Below are 10,189 nucleotides of genomic sequence, written 5' to 3'. Positions count from 1 at the left end.
TTTTTTTTTCAATAAAAAAAAAAAAAAAAAAAAAGAGACTCAAAGTAATATAACGTACGCAGGAACCTTCATGGCAATGCCATTACTTGCGTAATGCCAGGAGCATTCGATGGTCTCGGCCATATACATACCATGTAAGTATCCAGGAATTGCGGATATCTCGGAGGCTGTTAGATATAATTCCGTAATCAGCGTGACTAATTGACTTTATCGTATGGACAGTAATATGCAGGGAAATCCACTCTCCTGTAATTGCCATCTGGCTTGGTTTGCCGAGTGGTTGAGGAAACGCGATTTGCCTGGTATTACCGGTCGCTGTCACGACCCTCCTCGATTAAAGGATGCCAATATCAAGGATATTCCCCATCACGAGTTCAAATGCAACAGTGAGTTCGTTAACAGCTGCGTACTGAAATTACGTAAATCGAAAGTAGAGAAATACACAAAATGAAATTCCTTTGATCCTCAGGCGACAGCGTCGGCTGCTTAGGCGACGACTACTGCCCGCCGCAGTGCAATTGCGCCGGCTCCGTCGTCAGATGTTCCCGATCCCACCTAACTGAAATTCCACGTGGAATACCGCCGGAAACCACGGAACTTTATTTGGACTACAATGACATAAAGACCATTCAACCGGAGCGTTTGAGTCATCTTAAAATTTTGACAAGGCTGTAAGCACCCGAGAAATTTTTAATCGAGATACTAAATGAAATTTATATATTTATTAATCAAGCACGACCCAATGCTAACGGTGAGCATCGATTTTTCAGAGACTTGAGTAACAATCAAATTGGAATGCTGTCAAACGACACCTTTCGAAATCTCACGAGATTGTCTCATCTGTAAGTATCATGATATTCGTCACGACGATACGGAGCCCAAAGAGTTAACCGCGTGGACCCTTTCTATTTTCAGGATCATCAATTACAACAAGCTACAGTGCGTACAGAGGAATGCGTTGGCTGGCCTGAAATCTCTACGAATTATGTGAGTGGTCCCTATCGTCCGTATTGGTATTTTGAAAATTCGTTAATTAATGAACGCTCCTACGTAACCACTGCTACGATCCACAGATCCCTGCATGGCAACGACATATCGTTGATCCCGGAAGGTGCCTTCGAGGATCTGAAGTCCATCACGAATCTGTAAGCATATCGCGGGAGAAGATGAAATTTCTTAATCTTAAAAATCGTTAAATGACCATTTAATACTTTACAGAGCACTTGGATCCAACCCGCTATATTGCGACTGCAACATGCGCTGGTTGGCCGAATTGGTAAAGGAGGATTTTATAGAGGCTGGTATAGCAAAGTGCATAGAGCCGCCGTCGATGAAGGATAAAATATTATTAACGACACAGGCGAGCGCCTTTCAGTGCAGAAGTAAGCATTTACATAAAGGCATTCCGGTTCCTCGTCATTCATCATTATCATTCTCATTGTCTCAACCGTATAAGATCATTCATAAAAGCACTCGTAATTCACTGAAAGTTACGGTCAATGTCCTCGATCACTTTTAATTTCCGAATTAAACGCGTTTGTCCTTTTTAGTTCGTTGTTTTAACCCACGTCTTTAGAACGGCACTAAAATTGCTCATTAATCGTAGACCTTTCTTCCGCTCAGCCAAACAGCAGCCAGCCGAGGTCCTGGCAAAGTGCGACGTGTGCTACACCGTCCCCTGTCAAAACGGTGGAATATGCGAGACGTTACCCGAGCGACAATTTCGTTGCAAGTGCGCGCCAGGATATCACGGAGACAGGTGCCAAAATAAAATTGACGCGTGTTTTGGAAATCCTTGCTGGAACGCCGGAACTTGCAAAGTACTGGAGGAAGGAAGATTTGGGTAGATATCACCAATCGTCATATCCGTTCGTCATTAGATCCTATATAGATTTACTGATTGGCAGCTTCGGAATCACGTTGAAATTGTATTACGAAAAATTGGCACGATTATCACACTGTGTATGTTGTTTATTCTTAAGTATTACGTACGAGTGACCTGGTACGATCCAAAATTGTGTCTCCTTTCGCGCGCAACCACAAAAAAAAATATTATCTAGCGGAGAACAATTAGCTCTATTGATCTAGCTTTATAATGAGAGTCGCGAACGGTTTTGCTGGGTTTGGCGGAAAGTCCGCGATCCAATATCAGGCTCAATGTCTCGATTGACGTTCAGTCGGTGTGTGACAGTTGCCTCTGCGCCCCCGGCTACGAGGGCTCCAGATGCGAGAACAACGTGGACGACTGCGCGGAGAATAAATGCGCCAACAACGCCACCTGCGTCGACCTCGTCGAGGCCTATCGGTGCGAATGCGCCCCGGGATTCATGGGAGAATATTGCGGGGCGAAAATACCCTTTTGCACAAAAGGGCACGACCCCTGTGAGAACGGCGGACGTTGCGTCGACCACCAGACCCACTACAGCTGCGAGTGCCCACTCGGCTTCGCAGGTCGCAACTGTTCCACCAACCTGGATGACTGCGTTGATCATTTGTGCCAGGTTGGCCTGAGTTTGCTTTGTTATCCTCATTTCGCCTGGTCTTGATAATTGAAATCTCTCGTCGTCTTCTTACCTTCTAGAACGGTGCTACTTGCATCGACGGCATAAATGACTACGAGTGTAAATGCGCGGCGGAGTTCACGGGAAGGTATTGCGAAGGGGCACCATCCACAGCTATGCTATATCCTCAGACTAGTCCGTGCGCCCACCACGACTGTCAACATGGCGCCTGCTTCCAACCATCCCCTGCCTCTGCTGCTGATTATCTTTGCCAGTGCCACCCCGGCTATACCGGTATGTACGATTAAATGCAGAGTATCGATCACTGTCTTTTTCATCCATGGTCCTTCGGTGAATGCTGATCTCTTGGAATTATCAGGAAAACGATGCGAGTACCTGACGAGTCTGAGCTTCGTGGACAACAGCTCGCTGGTCGAGTTGGAGCCGCTTCGCACTAGGCCCGAGGCCAACGTGACTATAGTATTCGCGACCAGCCAGGAGAACGGGATTCTTCTGTACGATGGGAACGATGGAGAACATATTGCCGTCGAGCTTTACAATGGACGGGTCAGGGTGTCTTATGACGTTGGTAACTACCCCACTTCGACGATGTACAGCTACGAGATGGTCTCTGATGGTAAACCCCACATGGCTGAGTTACTCGCGATTAAGAAGAACTTTACCATGAGGGTGGACCGGGGTCATGCCAGAAGCATCATCAATGAAGGACCCAGGGAGTATCTCAAGCTCACCACACAGATGTACGTCGGTGGAGTGCCACCTGATGTGGCTAGCGTGGCTTTTACGCAATTTCATCTTCGTAATGTCACCAGCTTCCAAGGTACGACCTTTTTGTCTATTTTCATAAGTCCGAACACTCATAATTACGTTATTGGCATACAGGATGTATATCTGGAATGTGGATCAATCACAAGCTCGTCGACTTCAACAATGCCGCCAGGAGACATCGTGTCTCACCAGGATGTACTCTTGGCGAGGAGGAAGCTGACGAAGCCGGAAGGGACGTCGTCGAAGCTGAAGGCGCTAGTAATGCCGGTAGCAGCGAGGAATCCATGCCACAGGAGCACGTTGCCCATGAACATTCTGGTGAGTGCCTCGTCCTTGTTCGACAAAGTAGTCATCGTCAATGATTCTGAAAGTACAAATATTTTTTTTCAGACGTGGCTATTTCCGTACTAGGACTCGGAAGTGTGTCTGATCCATGTCAGGATCATGATTGTAGGAAAGGATCGCAGTGCGTACCATCCCCATACGGAAATGGCTACTCGTGTCGGTGTCAAACCGGCTGGCAGGGTCAATTTTGTGAAAAAGGTCATCCGTCTATGATTACCACAATTGATAATGAATCCATTACTGGTACAGTCTGATATTCATATTATCTCTTTCTTCTCTACCTCAGCGCCGTCCTGTCGCAAGGAACACACTCGCGAGTTCTATACCGAAAACGGATGCCGCAGTCGACGTCCAGTAAAACTGGCGAAATGTTGGGGTAGTTGTGCCAATTCCTGTTGTCTACCGCGTAAGACCAAACGACGCAAGGTAAAAGGGAACTTTCATTAAAAATTTCTATCGACGTTCACTCAAAAGAGTCTATCGAGTGATGCAATGACTTTCAGGTCCGTCTAATGTGCAACGACGGCACGCGATACACGAAGGACGTGGACCTGGTGCGCAAGTGCACGTGCACACGCAAGTGCTACTAGGAAGCAACGCACATCTCACGCGCTATAACCTCAAAGACAGAATACGTTGAAAAGTAATCCAGAAACCTTATGCAACGTTATGCCGAATTTCAAAAGGGACGATTCAACGTTCTAGAGATTAAAGAGCGTCGTCTCGACGTATTAGTGGTGCCCCGAGAATGGCGCGTGCGTACAGCGCCACGACGAGTGAGTGACGAAGTGCGTGGCTAAACTAGATGGACACACACAGCTGGCTCAGTGTGATATGTATTATTAAAATATTATACATAAGCGTAAAAACTATCTCGATATTGGCTAGCTATACATAGTGGATATTCGTCTATGATCAATCTACCTGTAACGATGGACTTAAAGGAAGTCATCTGCGAACCGAAACTACGTATAGATATATTACACGAGCATCTACGCGCAGCAGACATGTAACTCAGCCTCGTATGCCTAGAGCCGTATCTCGCGGCAGCTGGAAGTCAGGAATTTTTTTTTTCTTTTATTTGTCCAATCAAAAAGATTATTCAATCACACGTGAATTTATGTAAAGCATGAAGAAACGTCTTCTATATACTTGCAATTTCCATCAGGGACGTTATTTCATGCTGGCGACTTTTGATCGAGCGTATTTCATAAGTGAGCTATCGTTGTTTTTTCTTCTCTCACGTCGTATCCGATCTTGGATTCTCAATGAAAATTCTCACGTCTTGGATTTCGTGAATTTCTCTCAATTGCGCTGCAGTGCTGTCCGCCACTATAGCAATCAAATAGCAATATTCAAATAGCAAAATAATTTTGTTACCACGTAGAACAAAGCAACCTACAGATGTATATTACGTGGACAGGGACGCGAGACCTCTGTGTACATTTAATCCAATGATCCAAACTAGAAATTAAATGCAATTTAACCGTATTTCGCATTGATAATTACCTCGCGTCTGGTAACAGTGAAATTTAATTGAATTTGCAAATACACCGTTCGCGAATAAATTTTATGCATCGAATAAATCTTTCCAATTGATTCGTAATCGAAACGAATTGTCATTCGACGAAAATCTCTCCGTGTGCATTGTAAACAAGGCAGCAGTGGGAATGCAGCATAATTTTTGAAAATTCACGAAGAGCCAGAGTATCCAAAGAAATTGCGGAGCGACGCTTCTCAACATGATGATCGCCACATCGAATTCGAACTGATCCCATAAACTCGACTAACGAGCCACGAGACGAATAACTTGTCAATTTCCATGAGGCGTCAAATTCAAAAATCACGTTCGCGATCGTACTAAAGAGAAACGAACAGGCAGTGCTTCGTAACCCCGCAGCAGCTGATAAAAGATAATGTAGATAAAAAATAATTAATCTAAAATCTTCATATTTACTTTACACGATGCGATCATTCTCGCGTTTTTGAGAGATAGTTTTTCAAATTTGAAGATAAAGCGAATCCTTGCCGAATTTCAAGTTACGTTATCCTTCTCGCAGGCATCGTTTAACCGATATGGACTACTTTGCAGACCTGGTGAAAACTGCGTGCGGAAAGTGAAATTAATCGGTGTAATAATTTATTTATAGACTAGACATAAGTCGCTTGCAATCTCGTGGCTTGCCATGGAATATACGTGGAACTCGTTAATCGATCGTCGCTCCGATAACGTTCGTTGAAAATTCGATTTCAAACGACGCCCGCGAACGTATACGAGCCCGTATAACTAGTACCTACTAGGAAACCTAATTATCCACTGCAAATATTTAACGTTTATTTATTTAAAATCAAGATGTTTATGGCCCACGAGCGACTTCTATACTAATTCTACGTTTATTCTTCGAACTGCATACTGCTATATTGTTTACGGCTAATTTTTTTATATGCCTGTACCTTTCTCCATGCATTTATTATTGTGCCAGTTTTTTAACTCGTTCTGTCCCTCCTACTGTCAGAGTTAAACCGACCCAAAACCCATCGCTTGAATATCCGAGGCATTAAATGGCTCGAATGTGCTCTCCATTCCGAATCCACTCCAAAAACAAAAACTGATATCGCGAAATCCCTGAATGGCAGATAATAGACGTAAATAGATATAACACAAAAGAGCGTAGGAGAATAATGAACCTACGGAAGGCAGGTACTCACAAGTACCGCTGCATTTAACATCCACAAAACAAAAATTCCCATCGTCCTAATGAAAGAGACGAAGGGGGAACAAAAAAATCTGCTCCACTATTTCTCTACCCCACCTCGTCGACTAAATTAATAATAGGTGTACAATAATAACGTCACGCATAAGTTATATAATAATATAATTTCATAGTATTAGTAGTTACATAAGTTTGGCCCACCCGTTCTTTTTACAACTTTGTAAGCCGTCATTAGTACCTAAGTTGAGTATATGGGAAATTATCGTGAACAAGAGAAAAGAAAAAGGAAATGGACAAAATCGAAGAACAGAACAAGCGTATCCTGCTATTCAACTACGTTAAACCTTAAGCTTAATAGAAAAATTGATACACTATTCAGTAACACGTGACACTCGCCAAACAAATATATATATATATATACAAAACCAAATGCCGATAATACAGATTAGTGAATGGTAGCCAATCTAAAGTTTCTGTCCATACGATAAAAATTTCTTCTTTACCGACAGACAGATGGCAACGAAACAAGAAGAAACAGATGCAAACAAATGAAAAATATAAAAAGCAAAAGAGTATCGTACGCGATGCGAAACTCCAGTTCTGCAAAAAAAAACGTACGTTCCAAGTGTTATCTCTTATCTGTATAACCGAATTAACGTTTGAGACGAGATGAATCATCTTTTGGTAATGGTACAGCCTTGGTGGGTACAGTGCATGGCGTCTTTGTGGACAATAATTAAGGAGAAGCGAGAGTACGTAATGCCGAGAAGAGTGTCGTGTACCACTTGAACTCAATAAATTGTCAATAACAATTTTTGAAAAAAATGCAACATACTCCACGTGTATAAAATTATTCGGCGAGACCTTGATTGATCGTGGGATGAATTGAAAAAAATTATTAAAAAAATTAAATGAAACTTGATAGTGACAGAGGATATAAACTGTTCACTGATAATGGTGTCTGTATGTATTAAAGTGCTCGAATGAATTTTTCTTTTCGATTGTGTATAATAAAATTTTTCGTGCATCGACACTCTTTTCTAATGTACACGCAGGCCAGTACCTTTACAAATTCCAAAACTACCATCGGTAATATGGCGAATGTTATTCAATTTTCAAAGGTACTGAACGCTGCACATTAAGGTTCAGCTAATCGATAAGTTCAGGACGAGCGTATAATTGCAGGTATGAAAGTTTGAGAGCGCGAGCGAGAGTGACAGATAATAGGAGTGCGTGCGTCCTTGTGCGTTTAGATGGAATAAAAAGGGAGTGAAAAAAAAATAGAGAGAGAACAAGAATGTGTGTGTAAGCGAATAAGGTTTGAGAATAAATGTGTTTAGCACGGCGCACTTTTTACCAAATAAACAATGGAATACTGCATGCCTAGGAATACTATTAGCTATACATATATATATAAATTATTATATGAAAATCTATATATATATATGTAGGCATTAAATTAGGAATTAGCGTGGAAAACAAAATGTCTATGTTTATATAATGTAATAAATCCTCGAAATATGAATGCTATTAAATAAATGTATGAAAAGTTTTTCGTCTCCTTGTAAATCGATAACAGCTCATGACGTAAATGAGTTCCTTATACCTTTTTACCATTCAACATTAGTATTAACGTTTTGCTTTATACGTTTGTACGAATTAATTTAGCTGCACTCCACCTCGCCACCAATCTGCCCTTTGTAAATATTGGAACAAGCCGCTTGACCTATGCAGATGCAACTTATGCATTGGCTGTTGCAAGAAAATATAATTTCGCGAATGCGGAACTTCGCAGCAATTCCCGTGTATGACAATTCTTTCTGTCATATGTTTAACAATACGAATATGAAACTTACGTTATTCGCGCACCTTTCGATTCCTCGACGACGTAGAGATTTTTACACCAAGGTATCCTGAGATGCTGCTGCAAATCTAAGGGGACATTCTATGTCATTTGTTTAAGTTCGATCCTTCGTTTTCACAGCTCCGAAAAATACAAATTTTTCATTTTTATTTTGTCGGTATCGTTAGCACTCTGAACAATCTTAAATACTTGATTCATACCAGAGATCAGTAGGGAGATGCACAACGCTACGGTTTTAGGCGATACCAAAAACATGGCGCTAATTCGTAGCGGCGAGTCCGGGAATAGAATTTCGTGATCATCGCCTCCGTCGATAATGCATATCCCGTCGTAGCCGAGCTGAACGTGATCACGAACGGGTAACCTGGCGGGCAGAGATTCTCCACAACTTACAACTGATTCCCAGAGTAACCCTTAGAACGAGACAACTCATCGGATATAGCCTAAATACTTTTTGTCTTTGCAATCCTAAATTCGATCGCACAGTGTAAGCTCGGTAAGTTTAATATGACAAAAGCAAGCAACTCATGTCTGCCTGCACTGAAGCGTATGATACCACAAGCATATTTAATACATATTTTACCGATGCTGCGTAGCAGAACGATTGTTAAAACCTATCAGGAACTGTAGAACTTCTCGAGAACTATTTAAAAAGCCTATTGTTGAATCATTTTCAAGAGATTTTAAAAGAGTGCGATGCTGGAGCTGACATCCGTGTAGCACCTCCATTTTTGTAGTGTTAATATATTATGTATAAATATGCATTTTAATAGAGTCCACAGTGTTCTTCTCTCATCGGTGCGCTATGAACGCGGAATTGACAAAATACACAAAACTCGGGTTTACGAGGAAAAATTATTTAGTACACAGCGGAATCTGCGGTTGATCACTCGGAAACAAGAATAGCTGGAAATATAGTCAGACACTACCGCGCAGCATGGGAACACATTCGGAATGCATCGCCAAAATCTCGTACAAATATAAGTCAAATCTATGCTATAATTCCGGTATCCGCTAAGTATATCAAATTTATGGATTTCAGCATGGCCGCTTACATAAATGTTTACGGTGAGTAGAAAAAAAAAAGGAAAAAAGAAAAAGATCACTTACCCCAGGATCCTCGTCTGCCTTTCTCTTGTCCATTTGTATTGTTCATTGGTCCAGTACATCTTTCGATACTCGAGGTCCATTCTGGTGACGACTTGACGATTCCAGCCTTGGCCACTATTTTGCACTTCCTGTATTTTCGGTTGCGGACTAATTTTTCACTTGTTACGAATAGAAAAATACGCGAATTTCCGCGAACTTTAGATAATGTCTTCGCGATGCACTTATTCAAACGTATCAATTCACTACGTCACACTTTTTTTCGTAAATGAAGGTAAAGGATATAGAGTATAGAAAGAGACGTTTCGCGACGCACTACGTCACACTTTTTTTTCGTAAATGAAGGTAAAGGATAAAGAGTATAGAAAGAGATGACATGAAATGGGCTGAAGGCCCGAGGCGAAGAAGCCTCAAAAAACAAAAGTGATGCCCCCCTACGACAGGTTTGTCAATTACAACTCGTACAGGGATCGTCAACGATGCTCTGGAGTGACGTTGCAGGCTAATCGGTGCACGGCAATTGCTCGCATTTCAGGATATCGTTGACGCACCCTGTAATGTTCCTAACGCGTACGTTTCATTAGCACAGCAGGGCTCTATGTGCGTCTCTCTCGCACGCATACGGATTAATACACTTTTTCTACTACCTATAACTATACTACGTTTAAATTACAACTATACTACCTATAAATGTTTTAAAAAACTCACAAAAATGGTGTCTAGACCTTGTACCTGCTACGCACTAATATTAAATTTAAAAGAAAACTATGAAGGTACAAACGATGGAACGTAGTGGAGATATACTAGAGACTATACTCTTTCGAAAGGGACTGATTGGAAAGAGGTACAAACGATACTTTCTTGAAGAA

At 41.8% G+C, this 10,189-nt stretch overlaps 1 protein-coding gene across 4 annotated transcripts in view; it reads left to right on the top strand.

The window, feature by feature from the left end:
* LOC107273155 (protein slit) overlaps nucleotides 1-7,901 on the top strand; it is a 135,657-nt gene extending 127,756 nt beyond the window's left edge. For 3 of the 4 annotated variants that reach the window (XM_015751066.2, XM_015751059.2, XM_025089680.1), the window contains 15 exons: nucleotides 63-134; nucleotides 223-386; nucleotides 470-671; nucleotides 771-842; nucleotides 916-987; nucleotides 1,074-1,145; nucleotides 1,219-1,382; nucleotides 1,624-1,843; nucleotides 2,192-2,501; nucleotides 2,582-2,795; nucleotides 2,881-3,342; nucleotides 3,405-3,608; nucleotides 3,681-3,833; nucleotides 3,922-4,061; nucleotides 4,139-7,901. In XM_015751066.2, coding sequence (XP_015606552.1) covers nucleotides 63-134; nucleotides 223-386; nucleotides 470-671; nucleotides 771-842; nucleotides 916-987; nucleotides 1,074-1,145; nucleotides 1,219-1,382; nucleotides 1,624-1,843; nucleotides 2,192-2,501; nucleotides 2,582-2,795; nucleotides 2,881-3,342; nucleotides 3,405-3,608; nucleotides 3,681-3,833; nucleotides 3,922-4,061; nucleotides 4,139-4,225 — 2,608 coding nt within the window. In that variant the 3' untranslated portion in view covers nucleotides 4,226-7,901. Of the gene's footprint in view, nucleotides 1-62; nucleotides 135-222; nucleotides 387-469; nucleotides 672-770; nucleotides 843-915; nucleotides 988-1,073; nucleotides 1,146-1,218; nucleotides 1,383-1,623; nucleotides 1,844-2,177; nucleotides 2,502-2,581; nucleotides 2,796-2,880; nucleotides 3,343-3,404; nucleotides 3,609-3,680; nucleotides 3,834-3,921; nucleotides 4,062-4,138 lie in introns of those variants that run through there. The other variant, XM_025089684.1, reaches the window with a different exon arrangement.
* The last annotated feature ends 2,288 nt before the right edge of the window (nucleotides 7,902-10,189 follow it).

Source organism: Cephus cinctus, unplaced genomic scaffold (genome assembly GCF_000341935.2).
Source record: "Cephus cinctus unplaced genomic scaffold, Ccin1 Ccin1_scaffold0087, whole genome shotgun sequence".
Lineage (NCBI taxonomy): Eukaryota > Metazoa > Arthropoda > Insecta > Hymenoptera > Cephidae > Cephus > Cephus cinctus.
Note: the sequence above shows the minus strand (reverse complement) of the source record. Positions and strands in the feature narration are given on the sequence as shown.